The 24,136-nt window shown below is 49.5% G+C and overlaps 1 protein-coding gene and 1 long non-coding RNA gene across 2 annotated transcripts; one reads left to right on the forward strand and one right to left on the reverse strand.

Moving 5' to 3' along the window:
• Positions 1-1,248: 1,248 nt before the first annotated feature.
• LOC146763919 (uncharacterized) lies at positions 1,249-3,306 on the reverse strand. The gene is made up of 2 exons (XR_014951535.1): positions 2,935-3,306; positions 1,249-2,467 (listed from the first exon to the last, which is right to left on the reverse strand). It is a non-coding gene; the product is annotated as an uncharacterized LOC146763919 (long non-coding RNA).
• Positions 3,307-4,964: 1,658 nt separating this feature from the next.
• Positions 4,965-23,074, forward strand: LOC110481543 (tetraspanin-36). The gene is made up of 7 exons (XM_021550245.3): positions 4,965-5,038; positions 16,722-16,913; positions 18,592-18,666; positions 19,105-19,200; positions 19,789-19,941; positions 20,892-20,975; positions 21,801-23,074. Exons 1-7 carry the CDS (start codon positions 4,979-4,981, stop codon positions 21,870-21,872), a joined length of 732 nt encoding a protein of 243 aa, XP_021405920.3. The 5' UTR covers positions 4,965-4,978; the 3' UTR covers positions 21,873-23,074.
• Positions 23,075-24,136: the final 1,062 nt, after the last annotated feature.

The following is a 24,136-nucleotide window of genomic DNA, read 5'->3' on the forward strand; positions in this document are numbered from 1 at the left end:
ACAGCACCTTCATCCCCATGGCCTGTCCAGAACAACTCCTGGGTCCCCCACCCATGGCTTGGTGTCACCTGGGTTACTGTCCCACCTCTTGGGGGTTTAAATTTCAGTAATAACCTGGAGAAGAAAACAGAGATTTTTTTTTTTTAATGTGGGGAGCGCATGGAGGTGTTAAGGACAAGGACTGCAATAGATGTAGAGTTTCCAAGAGATCTCGAGGGTCTGGAGGAAAGGGATGAATAATCAGACATGGTGCAGAAGAGACAAGGCAGGCAGGGACAGCACACAGGGAATGGCTCCCACTGCCAGAGGGCAGGCACAGATGGGAGATTGGGAATTAGGAATTGCTGGCTGGGAGGGTGGGCAGGCCCTGGCACAGGGTGCCCAGAGCAGCTGTGGCTGCCCCTGGATCCCTGGAAGTGTCCCAGGCCAGACTGCATAGGGTTTGGAGTGACCTGGGACGGTGGGAGGTGTTCCTGCCATGGCAGGGCTGGGGTGGAATGAGGTTTAAGATTCTTCCCCCCAAACCACCCTGGGATTCTTGGATTCCGTGACACCAGCAGGGTTGCCCACCTGGACAAGAGCAATCAGGAGAAGTGGGTGGGGAACAGCTGACTCGGAAGCAGCTCCTTTGGCAGAAATAGATGATCACGAGCTGGGAGTGAGTCAGTAAGGCCACGGCGCTGCAGGAGAAGACAGAGAGCTCTGGCCACCTCTTCAACCCTTGGGGAACACACTGCGCTTCCAGGCATTTCAAGAAAAACAAAGCTTAGTGGGAGAGAATGAGTTCTGGAAAGTATCAGAGCCCACAAGTTGTTTAGTCCAGAAGGAGGAAAACAATATGATGTATTTTCAGATGTGTGGTCTCATGTGCAGAAGGGAGTTTTATCATTACATTCTCGTTGTCTGGTGGATAAGGGGAAATATAAAGATCCTTTTCCTATCACATGTTAACAGCTTCCAGTACAAACCATTGAGCTACGCTGCTGAACATGTAATAAATAAATCAGTGGGAAACTGTTGTTTTTCCACCATGTTTCCTAAAGTGATCTCAGACTGAAATTCGGCAAACCCAAACAATTTACCCAGGACAAGAGATCTATGGCAGGCAGCAGCTCTGGAAACACAGCCCCCATTGAGGCTTTATCAGGTTAGGTAGTTTTCATTTCCTTTTTCCCCCAACTCCCTTCCAAAGCTGACTCTGAAAATTCCAGCTTACTGCTGTAAAATCTCATGTTTAACAGAAATCTCTTTATTTTAATATTAATTTGTTAGGAAATGATGCAGACTATCACAGCCAGGGCTTCTTGTGATGTTTGGGATACATCTCTAAGGGCACATTTTGTTCTGGCAAGCTACTTTCTAGATCATCTTTAATAAAAAATCAGCCACCATTGATTTTAAATAACACTTTGTTCTGAAACAAGCAGCATACAGGTGGTAACATTATTGTTAAGGATCCAATTTTCTTCTCACTGTGAAATTACCATCCTTATATTTCTAATTAAGAAGTTTTAGTAAACTAACAAGTGACAAAATTGGTAACAATATCTGGATATTAAAGAATGGTGGGGTTTGGCTGGTGTTTTGATTAGTTTTGGTTTTGTTTTTTAAAATTATTTTATATTTAATTTTACATCAAACATCAGGCTTTGCCCTTTCTTTTTTATTCAAACTATTTCACCCAGATAACAATCATTCCTAAAAAACTAAGAGAAATGTTTTCCAGGTGATTTTCTTTTTTTTTTTTTTTTTTTTTTTCTTTTTCCGCTGGACACGCTACAAGGAAAAGTGAAAATGCTGATTTTTTTTAACTTAAAAATACTCCACAATTACACACATTGTTAATATTTAGTACTGTAATAGAAATAATGAAGCCAAAGAGAACCTTGCTGGTAGGAGGAGCTCTGTGAGCAGTCCTCAAGTTCTGACTTTGTGCTGATCTTTGCCCTCCAAGGAATTTAATTTTGGGTATCAGTTTCACCCCACTTTCTGCACGCAGATTCCTCTTTTCAGGATCCGGCATAGTCTGCTGCCTTTCAAAGCAGCTGCAGCTTAAATTGATGTGCTGCGGGCAGAGGCTGTCCATAATCTCACTTTCCTGCTTTCCTGTTGGAGAGCTGGTTCGGCACATCCCCTCCAAAATCCATCTCCCCCAGAAGAACTGCATCGCAGCAGCTTTTGCCAGGAAGGGGCAATGGCAGGAAACTCGTTACGCTGCATCCTGCAGCCCTGCTGAGGGGTGGGTTCAGCTCCGTTCGTTCGGGCTGCCAAAGGCCTGCCCTGAAAAACAAACCCCTGGCTGCCAGTCCTGCACCTCCTGCTTGTTTGTGAAAGCACGAGGCTTGGCTGATGGGAATTAAGCGACATTTGCAGCTCTCCGCAGCCGCTGAATTCCAGTACCTCTCCCTGTACCTGCTCAGCCTCACATTGCAGCATTTTGGATGGATTCCGAGTGTCCAAACCTGTGCTGTGGAGTCACAGAATTGTTTGGGTTGAAAGGAACCTTAAACACCATCTGGTTCTATCCCTGTCATGGACAGGGACACCTTCCACTGTCCCAGGAAGCTCCAAGCCCCATCCAACCTGGCCTTGGACACTCCCAGGGATCCAGGGACAGCCACAGCTGCTCTGGGCACCCTGTGCCAGGGCCTGCCCACCCTCCCAGCCAGCAATTCCCAATTCCCAATCTCCCATCTGTGCCTGCCCTCTGGCAGTGGGAGCCATTCCCTGTGTGCTGTCCCTGCCTGCCTTGTCCCCAGTCCCTGTGCAGCTCTCCTGGAGCCCCTTGAGGCCCTGGCAGGGGCTCTGAGCTCTCCCTGGAGCTTCTCTTGTGCAGGTGAGCAGCCCTGAGCACAGGGGCAGAGGGGCAGAATCCCCCCTGCCCTGCTGCCCACGCTGGGGGATCAGCCCAGGGCACTGAGTCCAGTTGTTAACCCAGCATGGATCCACGTATTCCCACCACCGATCCGCATATTCCTGCTGTTCATGGAGCATGTGATTGAGGAGATCGGCTTCAGGCAAACCAGAACTGACAGGCTGGCTGAAGGGGAGATAGCTGTGGGTTAGCAACCCTGGAAGGCAAATCTGTCGTAAAGCTTTGCGCTGAGAGCTTTTCACACAGCTCAGCGTAACTTCGCTGGAAAGTTACACAAGTTTTGGTGGGGAGGGAAGGGGAAGAAAAAAAACACCAAAGAAACCCAAACCGCGCTGAAGTCAAGAGTAATGTACTCTGGCACTTGTTCCGGCACTCCCTACACTCCTGCTTGGAAACCCGCCTGCTCGGCCACGGGGAAAGGCGGCCCGCGGGTGGGTGGGTGGGTGGGTGGGCGGGCAGGGGCGGCCCGGGGGTGGGTGGGCAGGGAAGGGACGTCCCGTGGATGGGTGGGCAGGGCAGGGAGGTCCCGTGGGTGGTGGGCAGGGAAGGGACGTCCCGTGGATGGGTGGGCAGGGCAGGGGCGGTCCGGGGGTGGGTGGGCAGGGAAGGGACGTCCCGTGGGTGGGCAGGGCAGGGCAGGGATGTCCCGTGGGTGGGTGGGTGGGCAAGGCAGGGCAGGGAGGTCCCGTGGGTGGGCAGGCAGGGCAGGGAGGTCCCGGGGGTGGGCAGGGAGGTCCCGGGGGTGGTGGGCAGGGCAGGGAGGTCCCGGGGGTGGGCGGGCAGGGCAGGGGCGGCCCGCGGGTGGGTGGGTGGGTGGGTGGGCAGGGCACGGAGGTCCCGTGGGTGGTGGGCAGGGCAGGGACGTCCCGTGGGTGGGCGGGCAGGGCAGGGAGGTCCCGTGGGTGGGTGGATGGGTGGGCAGGGCAGGGCAGGGAGGTCCCGGGGGTGGGCAGGGCAGGGAGGTCCCGGGGGTGGTGGGCAGGGCAGGGGCGGCCCGTGGGTGGGCGGGCAGGGCAGGGAGGTCCCGTGGGTGGGTGGGCAGGGCAGGGGCGGCCCGGGGGTGGGCGGGCAGTGAGGTCCCGTGGGTGGTGGGCAGGGCACGGATGTCCCGTGGGTGGGTGGGCAGGGCAGGGGCGGCCCGGGGGTGGGCGGGCAGGGCAGGGAGGTCCCGGGGGTGGGCAGGGCAGGGAGGTCCCGGGGGTGGGTGGGTGGGTGGGCCGGGCAGGGAGGTCCCGTGGGTGGGTGGGCAGGGAGGTCCCGTGGGTGGGTGGGCAGGGCAGGGAGGTCCCGGGGGTGGGTGGGCAGGGCAGGGGCGGCCCGGGGGTGGTGGGCAGGGAGGTCCCGTGGGTGGGCAGGGCAGGGAGGTCCCGGGGGTGGGTGGGCAGGGCAGGGGCGGCCCGTGGGTGGGTGGGTGGGTGGGTGGGCAGGGAGGTCCCGGGGGTGGGTGGGGTGGTGGGCAGGGCAGGGAGGTCCCGTGGGTGGGTGGGCAGGGAGGTCCCGTGGGTGGTGGGCAGGGCAGGGAGGTCCCGTGGGTGGGTGGGGTGGTGGGCAGGGCAGGGAGGTCCCGGGGGTGGTGGGCAGGGCAGGGATGTCCCGTGGGTGGGCAGGGCAGGGAGGTCCCGTGGGTGGGCAGGGCAGGGGCGGCCCGGGGGTGGTGGGCAGGGCAGGGGCGGCCCGTGGGTGGTGGGCAGGGCACGGATGTCCCGTGGGTGGGCAGGGCAGGGCAGGGAGGTCCCGGGGGTGGGTGGGCAGGGCAGGGAGGTCCCGGGGGTGGGTGGGTGGGTGGGTGGGCAGGGAGGTCCCGGGGGTGGGCAGGGCAGGGCAGGGAGGTCCCGTGGGTGGGCAGGGCAGGGAGGTCCCGGGGGTGGTGGGCAGGGCAGGGAGGTCCCGGGGGTGGGCAGGGCAGGGGCGGCCCGGGGGTGGGTGGGCAGGGCAGGGGCGGCCCGTGGGTGGTGGGCAGGGCAGGGAGGTCCCGTGGGTGGGCAGGGCAGGGAGGTCCCGTGGGTGGTGGGCAGGGCAGGGAGGTCCCGGGGGTGGGCAGGGCAGGGAGGTCCCGGGGGAGCCGGGCGCGGAGCGGCGGCACAGCCCCAGAGCTGCGCGGACATGGACTGCGGAGTCATCACCTCCAAGACCGTGCTGCTGCTGCTCAGCCTCGCCTTCTGGGTACCGCGGGGATGCCGTGGGGACGGGGACACGCTGCTGGGCTGCTGCGGGACGTGTCCGGGCACTGGGCTCAGCTGTGCGCTCGCACTTTTCTGCAGCAACGCCTAATTTCGTGTTTTTAAAGAGCGGGGAGGTTTAGGGGGTTGAGTTTCTACGGGAAAAAATAATAAGGTCAGAGCTTGTTGCTTTTTTTTGTTCGTTTTTCTTTTTCTTCGTGGAGTGTTTTTAATGTAGCACTCGTGTTTTTAGTGTAGTACTCATGTTTCTAATGTAGTACTCATGTTGTTAATGTAGTATTAATGTTTCTAATGCAGTACTCATTTTTTTAATGTAGTACTCATGTTTCTAATGTAGTATTCATGTTTCTAATGTAGTACCCATGTTTTTAATGTAGTGCTCATATTTTTAACGTAGTGCTCATGTTTTTAGCATAGTACTCATGTTTCTAATGTAGTACTCGTTTTTAATGCAGTACTCATGTTTTTAGCGTAGTACTCATATTTTTAATGTAGTACTCATGTTTCTAATGCAGTACTCATGTTTTTAATGCAGTACTCATGTTTTTAGCGTAGTACTCATATTTTTAACGTAGTACTCATGTTTTTAGCGTAGTACTCAGGTTTTTAATGTAGTACCCACATTTTCAATGTAGTACTCCTGTTTCTAATGCAGTACTCATGTTTTTAATGTAGTGTAGTTTTTAGTACATTTTTTTTAGTAGTGTTTTTAGTTAAGGCAGTCTAGAGCCACGTTTTGTGATCTGAAGCAAACGGAGCCGCACGGCGAGGGTGTTCTACAAGGGCTCTGCTCCGTATTTGGGGTGAGGAGACTTTTGGGGAGGAAAACTGCTGAGGACTTTGTTCCAGCTATGTCCTTGGCACAGTTACGGCTTTCCAAATCCGTGGTAATTATTTACAAGCAAGTGAGAAAATGAGGGTGGTTTGTATGCTTTGTAGCCTAACTCGCGCTGGTTTGGGGGTGTCGGTATCGGAGGCTTGTGGCAGCCTTGTGGTTGTTGGAAATCTGGGGATTGTTCTGGTAAGCAGGCTCGGCATTCCCCCTGCATGGGGAAGTTTGGAAAGCCCCCACCATCACCACGGACCGCCCTGGGAGTTGTGTGCTGCGCTCGGGGAAGGGCCGTGCCAGACCTGGGGTGTGTCGGGCTCTGTGATGGGGCTTCGCGGCTGCTTTGTAGCACCTGGATGTTCTCCAGACGGGGCTTTTCCAGGGATGCTCCAACCTGCCGGCGACAGCCAGGGCCTGGAGTTGGGCTCAGCATGGCAGTGGCCCTTGCTCTGGGTGTTGCAGGGGCTCTTCCTCAAGAGAAGAACCAGAGTTTTCCAAACAGAGACATGAGGAGAGAAAAAAATAAAGCAAAAGATGGAATACTGCTCGAATTGATCCCTGGGGCCTCGTGGGGTGTGGTGCCGTTTTGTAAAAACATGACTTGCTGCTGGCTGTGGTGGGGAGCTTGTCCCCTCCATCCTCTGCCTCCTCTATGGAGACCCGGCACAATTTATTGCTGCGTGTGCTCCACGTAAATCCTGAACCGCTGGCACAAAGGGAGCTGCAGGCCGAGTCACTGCTGCACACCAGCTGACACGGTCTCATATGTCTGCTTGGTTTGTGGTGATTTTCTTTTGGTTTTAGTTTTTTTTTTTTTTATTTTATTTTGAAGTATCCACAGCAAAACATTGCAGCATCTCTCTGTTTGTATGTGGAAAACCTCAGATCAGGCGTACCTCAGGTTGGCATCATGGCTTGGCTTTTTGAAAATGAAGCAAGAGTCTTACATCCTCCTAGAAATGTCACTGGTGCTTTTCCTTCTGCTGTAGGAGCACTCTGTACTCGTGACTGGTCATCTGCTTCTGTGGACTGTCAGTAATGATCCTTGTGCACATCTCTGCCCTCTGAATTTGGGGTGACCCAGATCTTTTGGGTTATTTATCATCCCAGTAAGAGCAGTGCAGCCCAGTACCTGTGGCATTTAGATGCTGCTGCCACCATTACGTGTGGTGATCGCATTCCAGCAGCAGAACTGCAGAACCTGGAATTCTGGTTTAGGAGGGTGGAGATGGAGGGACTGATTCTTTTATACTCCCTCAGAACATTTCTAACACTCAGGGCTCTGTAAGTACAAGGCTCCAGATGATTGTGAAAACAGGATTTGCAAAGAACATCAGAGCCCTTCTCCAAGGAGTAATTCATGTCCAGACACTGCTCGCTGCAGATTTTTCCCAGCTCAGAAGTGATTATGGAAAATAATTCACCACCTGCATAGTCAGCAGATGGTGCAGATGTGGTTCTTTGACAGAAGTTATTACTCAAGAATATCCTAAAAAGGCAAAAAAATCCTCTTTTGGATTTCTGATCGTTATCGTGCAGAGTGAAGGAAGTCAGATCTTCCACAATGACAAATCGGGCTTTCTAAATGAGGTGAAAAAACAGCTTTTCTCCTAAGCATCAGGCTCAGCATTGTATGTGCAGGTCATTCTGCGGGTGAGGGATTTATGCATAATTCCCCCCAGAAACTCGGTGATTAAAGATTATTTAATTATTAGGTTACCACGGGTGGTGCTTCAGGCTGTGGGAGTTCTTCCCACCTCGTCTCCTGCTCTTTAGCACCTACCAACTAGGTGTGAGTGAGTGGTTGTTTTGGTGAGTGGGTGCTGGCCTGCTCCAGGTGAAGACTGGTTTATCTCAGGTTTTATCTTGTTTTATTCAGGTTTATCTCATGGGACCTAAAAGAGCAGACAGGAAGGGTCAGAGCAGACCATGATGTTCTTGGCAATGTCTTTTGAGGGGACTTCGCTGGGTGGGATGTGATGATCTTTTTGAAGGAGAGAGGTGAAATGCTGGGATTCACTTCCTGGTCCAAAGGAAGAAACTGAGAATGTTAAAATTAGCTGGAAGCTTTGTGCTCCAGTATTTCTGTATAATGTGCAGTAAACACTTTCCAGGTCACTTCTAACCTCAAAGCATCCAGCACCTTGTCCCTGCTCACCTTCAGCTTCATTGTCACTAAGCAGCTCTCTGCCTTCAGAGGGGATTTGGCATCCACTGGTGGTCCTGGGGATTAGGAGATGGACTTCCACCATCCTTGTGGGTCCCCTCCAAGGCAAGATGTTCTGATTCATCACCAAAGGGCTACCTTAGGTGTTCCTGCAGTGGAAATCCTGCTTGCCCACATTTCCCATTCACTTTTAAGCAGAGGTGGGCATTCCCCAGCCTCCTTGCTTTACTTGCCCAACAGCAGGGAGGAGCATAAGGACAAGTTCCTGCCCAGGGGGCTTTAGCAAGACCAGGAGATTTGAGAGAGCAGCATTTGATCTGCTGACAAGAAGTGCAGCCCCCTGTCATGGGCAGGAACACCTTGCATTAGACCAGGTTGCTCAGGGAATCACTATATTGCTGTGGTTCATTTTAAATAATTTTTGGTGATTTGGAGGTATAAACTTACGGACAGGAAAAATTTCTGCATGTGTGAATGGTTAGAAATCACTCATTCCAGTAAAGAGTACTTTGGGAATGCTTACTCTGAAGCCTCAGTCAGAGAGAAATCTGGATGCTTTTAATGAACAATGTATTGAATGGCAAAGATTTCATTGAGGAAGGGGAGGGGAAGGTGGTGGGTTCCTTGGGAGCTGGAACCACGGTGATTTTTAAGGTCCCTTCCAGCCGCAGCCATTCTATGATTTCTAGCTCATCTCTGAATGCTGAGGGCAGAGCAGCCACATGATGCAGGTCACAGGATGGGGCTGATGCCTGGGCGCTTGGCTGTGATCCTTTTGAGCATGCCCTGAAAGGGTAAAGTTGCTCCTTGTTTGAAATTACTCAGCCCAAAATCAGGAAGAGGAACTGAACTGCCTTTCAGGAAAACGGGCTCTGCTGTATTGCGTAGGGGCCTCACGGACTAAATTAAAATGAAGGTGCTGGTGCTGTGTGGTCAGCAGAGGGGAAGTGTTGGGACAGTGATGCAGATTTAGGGAAACAGCCTCAGCCAGACAGTTCCTGTGGCAGTGAAAGGACCTGTCGGATGGCCAGGCTCTGTATCCATCCCTAAAGGCACTTCGGTCTCTTTGAAGGTCTCCCAGTGTGCAGGTCACCAAAACCAGAGGTTAGCAGGCTGAGAAGGTGGGGGTGATCAGCCTGGGGATGAGGAAGTCGTGTGGAGACCACATAACAGCCTTCAACATCTGACAGGGGCTGCAAGGGGAATTCTTCATCAGCAGCTGTAGTGATGGGAGAATGGCTTCTCACTGAAAAGAGGGGAAATTCAGGGTAGGTATTGGGAAGGAATTGTTCCTGTGAGGGTGGTGAGGCACCCTGTAGGTTACCCAGAGAAACAGAAGTGTTGCATACTAGGTTGGACAGGGCTTGGAGCAACCTGGGACAGTGGAAGGTGTCCCTGCCCATGGCAGGGCATGGGACTGGGTGATCTTTACAGGTCCTTCCCACCCAAACCCTTCTGGGATTCTGTGGTTCCACGTTGTGGGAGCGCGTGTGGTAATTACAGGGGCTCAAGAGGTCCCATTTTAGTACCTCTTTAGCAAGATTTAGGATTAGCTCTGCTGTGATTTAGGTGCACTTTGGTTTAGTTGCAGCGTCCAGTGTCTGAGCCTGGAACAGCTGACTGAGAAATTGCGGTGGTTCTGAAAACAAATATTGAACTACAGGGTGGTTTGTGTCCAGACAGGCTGCTCCGATCCAAAACAGCCTGGCACTGGCTGATAAATCAATCCATGCTCAGCTGAAGTTACACTCCATGCACGCTCATGCCCTGCAGTCTGTGTGTTTGGGGAGAATACGAGTGAAAATGGGGGTTCTGACAAGTGAAAATGGGTTTCTCCTCCTCCTGGTCCTGTTGCCTCTGTGATTGTGATTAACCCTATATCCAAGGCAGGGGTTTAAGCATTAAAAGTTGTAGGAATTGGGGCAGGATTCCTGGCTTTGCACTGCTGTACAGTGTCTCTGTGAGGACATCCCACCATTTGTGCCAGGTATGTGCTGGCTTTTAGGGATGGGAAAATAACACTGAAACTAGGCTTGGGGAACAGAAAGCAGTGTGCTAAAACAACTCTTAAGGTGGACATTTACTTAATATAGCTTGAAAACAAGCCCACTACACCCAGAATTCCCTCTGAGTGTGTGGTTTTGCAGCATGTAAACTGCGGGAAAATGTTGGTTTGGGGATTTTTTCTCCTGAAGAGAGAGATACAGGTTTTCAGAGCATTTTGGCAGCTGCTCATTGTTTTAAATTGAGGAAGAAAAGGAAAAACAAGTGCTTCCCACCATAGCCAGCAAGCACCCTGAGGTGTGTTTGGAAGGCAGGCTGAAGCATGCCCCGCAGTCATATATCCCAGCTGAATATTGACGTGTAGCAGAGCTTGGTGAGTCTGCTGTGCCCTGGTGTACCCTGGCTCAGAACAGTTGTCTGGGTTCTGTCCCACCTCTGTAAGCTCATGTGAGGAAACTGGTTGGAAGGCTTTAGTTTGAGGGCAATGACTGGCATGAGATTGGCAGGAATTCTCTCCTGGGGCTGTTGGTGCTGCTGGAATCGAGGACAGCCTGGTGGGAGCTCACAGCTTCGGTGCTTTTTGCTCCAATCCAAAGCCAGGGTGCTGAGTTCAGTATTTTTTATTATTTTGTAAATCAGTGTTTACACAGCATGAAGATATGAGGGAACACAGCAGGTTTGTGGCTAACAGGAGACCCAATCCTGCCCCCAGCCCTGCTCCAGCAGCACAAGGACGTGGAGCTGCTGGTGCCAGCCCAGAGGAGGCCACGGAGCTGCTGCCAGGCTGGAGCCCCTCTGCTCTGGAGCCAGCCTGGCAGAGCTGGGGCTGTTCCCCTGCACAAGAGAAGCTCCAGGGAGAGCTCAGAGCCCCTGCCAGGGCCTCAAGGGGCTCCAGGAGAGCTGCACAGGGACTGGGGACAAGGCAGGCAGGGACAGCACACAGGGAATGGCTCCCACTGCCAGAGGGCAGGCACAGATGGGAGATTGGGAATTGGGAATTGCTGGCTGGGAGGGTGGGCAGGCCCTGGCACAGGGTGCCCAGAGCAGCTGTGGCTGTCCCTGCATCCCTGGGAGTGTCCCAGGCCAGGCTGGACAGGGTTTGGAACATCCTGGGACAGTGGAAGTTGTCCCTGCCCAAGGTAGGGGGTGGTACTGGATGAATTTTAAGGTCCTTTCCAAACCCCAAACCATTCTGGGATTTTAATGGTAAGAAGCTTGGGCTTGTCAGGGACACTGAATTCCTGAAGGCTGCTCCAAACCAGCTTTGCCTCAGGCTAAGGGAGACCCTCAGCCCTGGGAAGTGCCTGGTCCATGTGGGACAAGGGAGCTTTAAACTGCTTAAAATGAGGATAAAGTGAGGAAAGCTTTCTGAAAAATGCTCAATGCCTTTCTTTTCCCCTAAAGTCCCTAGAAAACCTGTTGCCTCCCTGAAAATGGGGTAGTGCAGCAGCCAGGGAGGACTTGAAACCGTGGCAGTGAATGGCATGAATAAATCTTGTAGTACAATAAATCAGCAAGGGAGCTAGACAGTGATTTTCTTTGCTATGCAAGCTGGCTGTTGGGTAATAAAATACGTTATTTATGGAGGAAATGTGCAAAACCTTTCAAGCAGAAGATTTATGTGTCAAGGTAAATAAAAAGCACTTCTTGTACACAGAAGAAAAAAGCCAAACAAAAAAAAGACATGGAGTGTCTTCTGTGTTAAGAAAAGGATGGGCAGCTGTAACTGAGACCAGTGTTGCTGGAGGCTGATTCTAGATATGAGAGACATGGGGGCAGCACAATAGTAATAACTGGAATTGGCAACTAATAATTGAAGAATAATTGATGTAATAATTTGCATCTGACTATGCAAAGATACTGGTAAAAAAGTGGGATTTGAGCCTTAAAATTAACTCTGGCAGCTCTGTGAGCTGACTGTCTAATGATGAGTTAGGTGGCAGTGGTTCAGAAAGGGTTTGTGTGGATATTCATAGTTCATCCAGTTTGTATTTGCAGTAGTTTGCTGTAGAAGACAGCTGCTCTTACTGTGTAATGAAAAATTGTATTCTTTCTCTTACCTGTCTTTGCTCATAGGAAGTTAATGAGACAGGGAAAAGTCCAGCCAGCCTGAGTTTTGTGCTGTTATGGATATTAGTGCTGGCCCTGGGAAAGTCCCATTGGACAAAGGAGAAATGTCTGTAGGTCTCACACCCTCGATTTTTTACTGTATAGAGGCTGCATCTTGCTGGACTCATGGGGTGAATTCGGAATTCACCATGTCCTTAAGCTTCTCCTTTTAACACTACAGCTTTGTTACTCTGTATTTTTAATTTTCCTGCCTTTTCAAATGAAAGTCTCACACCAGTTTACAGTAACAGATCGAGTCATAAAATCAACACTCTGAAATGGGAGGATGCTGGAGGAAAAATTTTAAAAACTGCCCCAAATCCTCCAAGCAGCAGACTCTGCCTTTTAACATCATAGTTGGTAGTTTGCTCCTTTGCTGTGCCTTATCTGGGTTTGGCAGGGGACAAAGAAGCCTGTGCTGATAACTGTGAACGAACAGTAACCTCTGTTCTCAGCCGTCACATAAGCTTGGCTTATGAAAACAGAGAAGTAAAGGTGGAAAAGCACCTGTTCTGCTTCACTGATACAAAGGAAAGATTTTATATATATATATATATATAATTTGCATATATTTCAGAGCAGTGGTATAAAGGAAGATTTAAGCAGCCCCTTCTGTGTCTGTGATTAAGTGGCATGAAGTATTTGCATGGCTATAAGCCTCCTGAAAAAGATAGGGGCTTTTGGTCATGAGCACATAAAAACAGTGGAACAAAGTTAAGAGGCTTGTTGCATTTTTAAAAAATACATAAAATCAGTGTTTTCCAGCAGCTGTCCTGCTCTGCGTCAGTCAGACAGTCCAGGGTTCTGTTTCTTGGGCAGGAGTGAGTATTCACGGTGCTCTGTGTGTGTTTTGTGACTGGGAGACCCCCTTATTGTGTTTGTCCTCTGTGCACCAGCTTCCCTGGCTCAGCTAAGCGTGGAAGGGCTTGGTGAGCTCAGGCCCTGCCCAAACCTCTGCCTGGGAAAATCTGGTGACTGTCACAGCTTGGCTTTCTTCTCACTCAGCCCCGAGGAGTTCACTTTTTCACGCTCCAGTAGTTTTTCTGCTTTCTGTCAAGGGCGTGGGATATGAAAAATGGAGTGATTCTGGCACTAGGTCCTTGAAGGGTGAGGCAGCCGAGGCGGCTGCGGCTCCGCTGCCCAGCTGTGAAAAGGGGTTTTCTTACAAAATTTCCTTTGGCCTCATCTTGCCATCATGTCTTAAGGAAGTCACCAGCACTGTGAAGCAGCAGCAGCGGTTTCCTGGTGGCCTGGTGAGTCAGTGTGCGTGGGCAGGACAGGTCAGGGGTGGGTGTTGTGCTGGCTGTGGGTGGCCCAGGGGAGATGTTTCTCCCCCATCCTCCTTGAGTCACCCTGGGCTGCCCTGCCGGGGTTTGTGCCCGCGCCCTGGGAGCCTGCTGGGCACTGGCTGGCTGCAAGCACGCTGACAAGCAGGAGACTGACAAAAAGTGTGACAAAAAGTGTGTTTTTTGGCATAATCCTAGCATACTCGTGTGTAATTTTAGATGGGTTTGTGGAGGTGGTTGACTAATCGTGGAAAAGGAGGTATTTGATCTATTCCTCCTCAAAAGTAATTGCTCAGACTGGTCTGTGTGTTTGTGGGATTGTTTATTTATTGAGATCCAACCTAATCAAACAAACTTTGAGATCCATCTTTTGCAAGGCAAAGGACTTGTCCTTCTAGAGAAGTACATCTTCATCTTAGATCTAGGAATGGGCTGTAGGCTGTGTGATGTTGAGGTGAAAAAAATCCCTCCATTTTGATTTTGAATTTGCCTTAAATTCTGGAAAGGCTTAAGGGAAGAGTTTGGATTTAAGCTCTGAAGTATTTTTCATCTTTGCTTTCAAAACTCGTCTCTGGGACTCACCTTGAAAAATCAGGGAAGAGGTCATTAGCTGTGATGCTTCCATTCCTAAGTGACCCTGCTCTTCAAGGCTTCCGGATTCTTCCCACTGAATTAAAATTCATGTGTGAGGTTGTGCCAGTATCTGTGGTCATCTTCCTTTAAGTCTTTTCCCAAAGACTTCTGGTTTTGTGTCATTACACTTCCTTTTTCTGCTTGGAAGCAGAAGTTAGGAAATTTTAGTAGATTTTTTGCTGGTTGTGCTTTGTCTCTGACCAGAAACAAGGCAATCCTGAGTATTGCAATAAAACCCACTGTGAAAGTGCTTTATATTTGATGTCCTTGAACTTAACCCTAGACCTTCTGGCTTGTCTTGGAGCTTTGCTGGTCCTGGCTTTAGGGGCCTTTTGTGAATTGGCTTAATAATTTATTCATTTTTTTCCTTCATTTGAGGCAGTCTTTTACTTGCAGCAAGGTTTTTCTTGGCTCCCCACAGCTAAGAAAGCATTGATCTTCAGCATGTCTTGTGCTGCTTCCTTTGCCTGTTGAGCACACTGGAAATGGATGAAAATTGGGATATGGATGAAAAATGGAGAATGTTTCTCCACCATGGTGGAGAGGGACTTTGGAAAATACACTGGATTGACAGGACAAGAGGGAACGGCTTCCCACTGCCAGAGGGTGGGGTGAGATGAGATATTGGGAAGGAATCATTCCCTGCGGTGGTGGTGAGGCCCTGGCATGACTTTGCTTGCCCCTACAGACACGTGCATCCAGCATTCCAGGCCAGAAATACAGGATACACTTTCTGAGTCATGCACCCTCCTTCTTTTTGTGCAACTGAAGGCAAAGGAGGATGGAGATGGTGTGTCCCCCACCTCCACCTTTACTGTGGCAGCAGCTCTCTGACCACAGGGACAAACAACTTGCCCAGAATGATGCCTGGGAAAGGTTGTGAGAAGATCAGAGGCACGAGTGAGGAACAATTCTTATCTTCACTTGCTGCACCTGGTATTGTGAACATGTGCAATGTGTTATGAGATTTGTTTACCAAAGGGCGGTTTCTTAATTAGCCAGTGGTGATGGTGTTTTGAATGGAGGACCAGTCAATTCCACCTGTAGCAAACTAGGGTATAAAAAAGAAATTAATAAATTTCTTAATAAACTAAAATAATCGGCCTTGTGTGAATACATTGATTATTACCCAGCTGGGGGCCCGTTGCTGAGACGCTTTACTGCTGCTGCCATTCCAAGGACTTTTCCTGTCTCCCTTTTGGTTCAGGAACAGAAGGTGAGGTTACTCCTCCTCAACTCCTCACTCCTGTGGTGAAGTGAGAAGGTAGTGGTGCCCTTTGAGATAAAGTAGTCTCATCCTTTCCCTGAATCCCTAAAAAGGGGTGGCAGGAAAAAGCTACAGTCACCCTACACTGGTAGATGGGGAAATAGGAAACAGATTTTCCTCAATGAGAGGAAAAATGAAAAGAAGCTTTAGCAACCAGTTTAATCATTAGCATATCTGAAAACCCAGTGCATGTGGAAAAGAAAAACAAATAACCTGTTGAGAATTGGTGATCCTATTCCTTTTCCTGATATCCCACTTTGTAGAGAACCTGCTGTATGTAAGCCCTGGGATCTTTCAGGTCCTGTACTAAATGTCTGGCTTCATCACCTGGTGCATCTAGCCCCAGTAATTCTGGGGTACAGACAGCATCCAGGAATGCGAGATTATGGCATGGGAGCTGTCTGAAACAAATGATGTTCCTGCACTCGGAGGTAATTGAAAGGCAGGCAGCAGACCTGCCTGGAGGGGAAAGAGCCAAACAAGGTCAAGGAATTAGCAAGTCCTAGCTCCAGCATGAGGAGTGTTTGATTAATTAAAATGTACAGTGCTGGGGAGGTAACAAACTGCTCCAAGGCTGCGTGATGAAATCCTGCTGTGACCTGTTGAAAACAAACCAGCTGGTTTCCCTTAAGTTTCCAGAATGTGAATATGGAGTGTGCTTAATTTTCCTTGTGCTGCAGGATTACAGAGGGTGGATGAGCCATCCTGACTCCTGAGAAATTTTTTTTTTGTGCCATCAGTAAGGGCACAAAATGGCTGAGTCTTTTGGTGTTGTTACCAGGGCTATACCCAGTCCAGTGGGCAAAAGTCTTTGGTCTCCAGGGCAGCTGCCACTGGTGCGCTCTGCCTTAGCCTCAAAAGACAAAACATCCTTCTGGGAGAGAGATTATTTTAGAGGTTGTAGAAAGCTGTTTCCTTCAGGAAAAGGAGGGACTGTTTTGTTGAGACTAGGTACATTTGTGTCTGCCTTAGTGGTTAATGAGAATGCGAAGGATGAGTTTTTCTCAACAAACAAAAAAAAAATCAACCCTGTGGTGATCTGATTCCTACTAATGCAGCCTTGGGTGGGATGTAGCGTGAGCTTGGCATTCTGCAAAGACACTGATGCAGTTCTATAGACACCATCCTTTCAGCTCAGCTCCCGTGGTGCCTTATTAGCAGGGGAGTGACACAGTGAATTTTGTCTTCTCTGTGTTCAAGTTTGAATGCCTAGATTAGGTAATAGTTTCAGACTCAGTGTTCTTTTCCACTAGTTCTTTGCACACTGTAGCCATTATTTCTAAAATCACTATAAGAAAACAATCCATTATTAGTTTCCAGGTCAGAGGCTTAATAAACAGCAGCTAATCACTTTTCCTTACTGCATTTCAGGCGGCAGCTGCAGGCCTCAGCTATGTTGGGGCGTACGTCATCAACACCTACAAGAGCTACGACAGCTTTCTGCAGGACAAGTACGCCCTGCTGCCGGCTGTGATCATCATTTGTGTGGCCTTGGTGATGTTCATCATCGGGCTGATCGGCTGCTGCGCCACTTTCCGCGAGTCCCGGGTGGGCCTGGGGCTGGTGAGTGTCACCGAGGTGCAGCAAAGGGAAAGGTCGTGGTGATACGCAGTGCTGAAGCACTGCTTGCTTGTGCGAGTCGCTGTCCTAGTTTAGGGCAAATTTGGGAGAAAACCTCTGGAAGGAAACAAACCCCCACGGCACCTCCCCACCCACCTGGTTCGGGAAGAATTTTCTTGGAGAGAAGTGGGAAAAAACACTCCCCCAGCACCAAAAAATGAGCAACACCGGATGACAACAAAACTCTTTCACCACTCTGAAGAGATGACAAATCCAGAAAGTCTCTCCTGGAGGTGATCGCCCGGGTCTGGGCGCTGGGGATTGCTCTGGGAACTGGGGATGGCTGCTGCAGATCACAGAGCGCAGCTCTGGGTATTTCCCAAGTCCCAGTCCGGAGCAGGTTGGATGGTATTCAGGAAAGGGAAAGGAAAAAAACAGTCCAGGGAAAAAATTGGACTGCTTAGTCAAAGCAAAAGCAAAGGCAGAAGCAGGAGCAAGAGCAAGCAAAGCAAGCAAGCCAAGCAAGCAAGCAAAATCAAGCCAGCCAGCACTGGCCTCTTCTAGACAGCAGACCATGGGGGGAGGTGAACTGGCTGATAACAAGACAAAACAAACCTTCACTTTCAGAGTCAGTTCTGAAAGCACAGAACATATCAAACATAAACAGAACACACATCGGGGATTCAGACACCATAACATCAGCCTAGGACATTCACCTATGGCTGAGATGCTGTGATCTGCCTCAGCTAGCTAAGAGAAGATGAGTGTGGGGAGCAGCAAGTTTTGAGGAGTGAGGTGGCGGAAATATGAGTTTCTAAGCAAGGAGACCAGATGCATATCCATTTTTCTGCTGACTCCAGTCCTCTGAACATGGCCCAAACCGAGCCCCTCAACTCAACCCATGTGTTGAGTTCCTGTGGCTGATCCAGGTGCCCGGTGCAGTTCTTGGTCTCTTGCTGGCAACAGCTCTGGGGGACACTGTTTTCCTCTAAGTTTTGAGGAGTGAGGTGGTGAAGGAACAGATGGAAATACGAGTTTCTAAGCAAGAAAACCAGATGTGTATCCATTTTTCTACTGACTTCAGTCCTCTGAGTGGTGAAAGCATGCCTTGACTGCTCGCAGATTTACTTTTAAAAATCCAGAAAGGTTCACCTAGAGTAGCTTCATGCCCAGAGTCATGTCCTGAAGGCAGTGTGAGCCCAACAAGCAGTGCACGGTGTACCTAACTCAGCTGCTGGTTTATCTGTGCGCTCTCCCCTTTGACATCCACCTTGTCAAGTGTTCGCTAGGCTCAGGTCACATCGTGGCAGTGTTCAGGATCAGGCACAGAGCCTGTGGAGCCACAGTCATCATCCCAGACATGCACAGTAATCCCCAAAATGTTTGGGTTGCAAAGGACCTTAAAGCTTATCCGGTTCCAACCCCTTTTTCATGGGCAGGAACAGCTTCCACTGCACCAGCCATGTTGCTCCAAACCCTGTCCAACCTGGCCTTGAACAATTCTAGGGGTGAGGCAGCCACATCTTCTTCTATCCTAAATTATCTTCCGGGAACTATTTTGATTGGAGAGGCAATAAGAGATAATGATCACTTACTGCTGTAAATTAATGTGAAGTCTATTGTGCAGTTGAGTTCAAGTGCTGTGGGATTCTTTCTTACTGTCTCTCTTTTTTATTTTCAGTTCTTGGCCATTATCCTGATTATCTTCATTGCAGAAGTGTCTGCTTTTGTCTTGGGATTTGTTTACAGGGAAAAGGTAAATTAAGAATTAACATCTCTGTCCCAACATAAAAGTAAAGAATACATCTCACATTGCTTACTCATTCCAATTTATCTTTTTTTTTTTTTTACTTCATCCCCTGTCCTGCAACCTGCAGAGCAAATGGGAATGGGGATGTCTTTGGAATATGGTAAATATATAAAGTACCTGGCAGATATCATAACAGTCTCTGAGTTGGATTAAAAAGTTGCTGATGCTCCCAAAGGAGGGCTTTTCCATCAAGGGCAACAACCCAGGAACATGATTCTGCTTAAGTGCCACCTGAATTTTGTCTTAAACATTGCTTGATTTTTTCTTATTTCTTATTTTTTTCCCCCTACTTATTTGGGATACAGATCTTCTGCAGTTTCCACCAGTTGAAATTTTCAGCTCTCACACTAAAACCGTCTGCATTGTTTTTCTCTCTCTAAACAGGTAAAATCAGATGTGCAAGGTACAATGCGCTCAGTCTTTGAGAAGTATGATGGCAGAGACCCAGAGTCTACAGTTGTGGATTACTTGCAAACACGGGTAAGAAAATATTTAAGCATTGTTTGGAAAAGAAGAGTTGGGTCCTAAACAAGGAATTTAAGCTGGGAAAGAAGGGGAGAGGATGAGTGGAGCTTGGAACTTGGCTCTGTGTTTAGCATCCAATTCTCCAAGGCAGCTGAGGATGCCCCTCATTTTGAAGAGGCGTGTTCAGGCTATGGATGTGAAATTATGTAGTGAGGGATGTGGCTGATGTGAGTGACATTTGCATCACAGCAAATAAGTCCCTATGAATAACTGCTGCTGAGAACACCGCACCATAAAAATAGTGAGATGATGGAAGACTCTACCCCGCAACTCGTCACCTTCCTGTTGGAGCTTTCACAAAGAATAAACTAAGAGGGATGTCATAATCTGTGAAGGAGATTGATTTATTACATCTGTGACTGTTTTCCTGAAGCACCGCTGCTTGTAAATCTGCTGCAAACTACTGGCAGCTCTGCCTCTTAACTCACCATGAGCATTCACATATACGAACGTATATTATATATATATATATTATGTAATTAGTAATACGTATGTATAACGCTGTGCAACATAACTGCTGTGTCACTGTCCTGTGTTTGGTAGCTTCACTGCTGCGGGGTTAAGAACTACAGTGACTGGACGACCACCCAGTGGTTTAATTCCACTGGGAACCAGAGTGTCCCCCTGAGCTGCTGCCAGCAAGAGGCCAGGAACTGCACCGGGCGCCTGGATCAGCCGCAGGAACTCAACACACGGGTGAGGATGAGGGGCTTGGTTTGGGCCATGTTCAGTTAGGCCATGTTCATTTTTCAGCCAGGTGGAACCGTGGAGGGAAGCACACCTGGCAGAGTTCAGGGATATGCCTACAGCTGTAGCTGTTTAAACTGATCTGGGGCAGGGGAACAGACTCCTCTGGGATTGACCACGCTGAATCTGGAGGATGACGATGCCCAGAGGGCTGGAGCCCCTCTGCTCTGGAGCCAGCCTGGCAGAGCTGGGGCTGTTCCCCTGCACAAGAGAAGCCACAGGGAGAGCTCAGAGCCCCTGCCAGGGCCTAAAAGTTGCCTGTAAGGAAGATGAGGTCAAACATTTTAACAGGGCCTGTTGCAAAACGACAAGGAGTAATGTTTTTAAGCTAGAGGACAATCAGTGTAGATCAGATATGAGGATGGGGAGGCTCTGGCACAGGTTGCCCACAGGAGCTGTGGCTGCCTGTGGATCCCTGGAAGTGCCCAAGGCCAGGTTGGACAGGGCTTGGAGCAGCCTGGGATAGTGGAAGGTGTCCTTGCCCATGGCAGGGGATGGAACTGAATGATATTTATAAAGTCCCTTCCAACCCAAACCATTCTGTGATTCAATTAACTCCATACCAGGTTGTCTAGGCTGGGGCATAAGCCCCTAAATTGACTTCTATAGATACCATGGATGGCCATTCTGGCTCTAGGGCTCTTGTTTAAATGACCTGAGCTAGAGGAAATTCAGATGCAGCAATTCAGTTAATGCCATTTTCTCAGTGCCTCTCCTCATGCAGGAGGAAATAAGCCATCAGGTCTGGAAGACAAGAATGGAGTTCCTCAGATCTGCAGCGCTGATTATGCAGGCCTTACCAGGCCCTGCTTCCCTGGGAGAGCTGGGGGGGAAATAATAAAAACTTCCAGCTGGGTGAACACCTTTTAACATGTTTCTACCTCTCTCTTTCGTGGCAGGGCTGTGCACAGGAGGTGGAGACTGGGCTGCAGAGCGTTATCAGCTATGCCATGCTGGTAATCCTGGGGTTTGCCATTGTAAAGGTAAATGCTCCTGTCTCTTCCCTCATGGAAAATAGTAGTTTCCCCTTGGCTCTCGGGTCTTTTTCATCTTCATTATCCCAACAGCCCTACAGCTTTCTTCTGCCTCTGAAATAGACTCAGTCCTATGTTCCTCGCTGGTATTTTTCCAGCTGTCTCTGTTTCATCTGCCTCACAATGATGGGAGGGATTCGAAAGACAGTAGGGGATTTGGGCTGGAAATTCAGTGTGGAATCCATTTTATCATAGTCACAGAATCCCAGGATCGTTTAGTTCTTAAGGGACCTTAAAGCCCATCCAGTCCCACCCCCCACCATGGGCAGGGACACCTTCCACCTCCTCCAAGCCCCATCCAGTCTGGCCTTGGACACTGCCAGGGATCCAGGGGCAGCCACAGCTGCTCTGGGCACCCTGTGCCAGGGCCTGCCCACCCTCCCAGCCAGCAATTCCTTCCAAATATCCCATCCATCCCTGCCCTTCCTGGTGGGAAGCCACTCCTGTCACTCCTTGTCCAAAAATGTGCTTAAATAGTTTGGAGAACTCATTTTATCCCAGAACAATCCTAGCCTTTCACTGAAATTTTCCCCATGGCGAGATAGCTAGTAATTAATGAGACTGTATTAATTAATGGAACAAACCAGAGAGGAAGCACTCCAGACAGATCTATTACTGGGAATTGGTATGCAAAAATAACACTTTCTGTAGATGTATTTTTAAATTAGTTTTTTTTTTCATACGGTGAAGTCATCCACTGTGTAGGTGTTTAATCTGACAACTGAAACAGAAACACAGCAGGACTAAGTCCCTTGTGCACTCCCTCTTTTCCAGTTCTTCGGCATGCTGAGCATCTGTGTGCTTACTTGCAAGAAAGAAGAAAGTGGATATCAGCCTCTTTACTAAGTGGTGTTTGCTTAATAAACTGAAAAGAACATTCTTGCTTCCTGATGATGAAACTGATTTGTGATCATACCACAGCTTTCTGAAACGTTATGCTAAGTTTGGACCTGTGACTACGGGTAGCACTGGGTGGTGTAGTAGGCTCCAGAAAGAAACTTTCTTCTGACCTTTTTTCCTCTGCCCCAAAAACATGCAGCAGAAACTTTATCTTTTAATCAATAAACTGGTGGAGACCACAGGAGGGGTTTCAGCTGCCTGCACAAATGTCACATCATTCCCATGGTGTGGTTTAAACAACAAAAGAAACTTCTGAGTGCCAGGTTTATATACTCTTCATAGGCATGGGGATCTGTACTATGTTTTTTTTTTTCTGTATCGGATTGTGCAGTTTCAGGGTTTTTCCCCTTTTCTTATGTCATACATTATAATTCTGTTTACTGCAGAGGTTGTTAGCGCAAGACAACCCCACGCTTCAAGTCTAGAACAGGCATTTGTGTGGTTGTTTGGAGCAGCTAGCAAACATGAAAAACCCCAGGTTTTGGGCTCAGAACTCTCTCTTTGGTTTGTTTTTAATCTCTTAATTATTGACATTAAAAATTCCTTATGAAGCAGGGCTTTCGAACATTTTCTTCCTCCTTTTTCTGTGGTTTGCCTGGCGGAATTAGTGCCACATTTCCACCCTGACCACGCTTCTCTGCTAAAATATTAAGATGTATTCTTTTACAAAGCAGTTTCAATAACCTGCCCTAGTGCTGCTTTTGCATTTTCTGTTCTCCTTAATTCCGTTGGACACAGACTGGATTGCATTCCTGCTTTAACACAGTCCTTCAACTCGTTTGTATGTTATAAGCTCTTCAGGATTTTGGGGATAAAGAGGGAGCTGTGAGCTTTTATGTGTCAGGGAATTGTGGAAAAGCAACAGAGATTCTGCTGATTCCTTCCTTGGAGATATAAGCAGCCTGTCCTTAACAAAATAAACTTTTATATTTGTAGCTAATAAGTGAAAAAAAAAATTAGCTTGGGATCAGTGTAAAGTGTTGAATTATCTCTGTCCCTTTCTCATGAGAAAAAAGGTGATGGGTGATGATATCCTATAGGGGACACACCAGCGTGAGCATGTGTATGTTGAAAAATGAGTTTTTACTGAGGGCTTTGTCTTCTGTTAAACGCTGAAATAAACTGAATTTATACGACCAAGTAATAAATAGTGCGTCGGCAGTTGTTGGATGCTGTAGTAATTCCCTGGAGGGAGTGAAGTCCTCAGGGGCGGAACCGGAGCGGGGCGCTCAGAGAGATCCCGCCCGGCTCCCCTCAGCCATTCCGCCTTCCTTCCGCCCTTCTTCACTGTTTCCCTCAGCCATGCCTTCCCTTCCCGCTGCCTCTCAGCGATCGCGGCTCCCTTATTATCCAGTTCCCCTCAGCCATTCCGCCTTCCTTCCGCCCTTCTTCACTGTTTCCCTCAGCCATGCCTTCCCTTCCCGCTGCCTTTCAGCGATCGCGGCTCCCTTATTATCCAGTTCCCCTCAGCCATTCCGCCTTCCTTCCGCCCTTCTTCACTGTTTCCCTCAGCCATGCCTTCCCTTCCCGCTGCCTCTCGGCGATCGCGGCTCCCTTATTATCCAGTTCCCCTCAGCCATTCCGCCTTCCTTCCGCCCTTCTTCACTGTTTCCCTCAGCCATGCCTTCCCTTCCCGCTGCCTCTCGGCGATCCCGGCTCCCTTCTCACCCAGCAATTCCGCCTTTCGCTCCCCTCAGCGATCCCACCTCCCTTCGTGCCCGGCTCTCCTCAGGGATCCCTTCCCGCCCGCTTCCCTAACCGTTCCCCTCAGCAATCCCGCCTTCCGTCCTTTCTTCCTGTTCCCTTCAGCAACCCTGCCTTCCTTCCCATTCCCTTTAGCAACCCTGCCTTCCTTCCCGTTCCCCTCAGCAACCCTGCCTTCCTTCCCGTTCCCTTTAGCAACCCTGCCTTCCTTCCCGTTCCCCTCAGCAACCCTGCCTTCCTTCCCGTTCCCTTTAGCAACCCTGCCTTCCTTCCCGTTCCCTTTAGCAACCCTGCCTTCCTTCCCTTTCCCCTCAGCAACCCTGCCTTCCTTCCCATTCCCTTTAGCAACCCTGCCTTCCTTCCTGTTCCCCTCAGCAATCCTGCCTTCCTTCCCATTCCCTTTAGCAACCCTGCCTTCCTTCCTGTTCCCCTCAGCAATCCTGCCTTCCTTCCCATTCCGTTTAGCAACCCTGCCTTCCCTCCCTTTCCCCTCAGCAACCCTGCCT

The sequence above is a fragment of the Lonchura striata genome, chromosome Z (assembly GCF_050655825.1).
Source record: "Lonchura striata isolate lonStrDom1 chromosome Z, ASM5065582v1, whole genome shotgun sequence".
Classification (NCBI taxonomy): domain Eukaryota; kingdom Metazoa; phylum Chordata; class Aves; order Passeriformes; family Estrildidae; genus Lonchura; species Lonchura striata.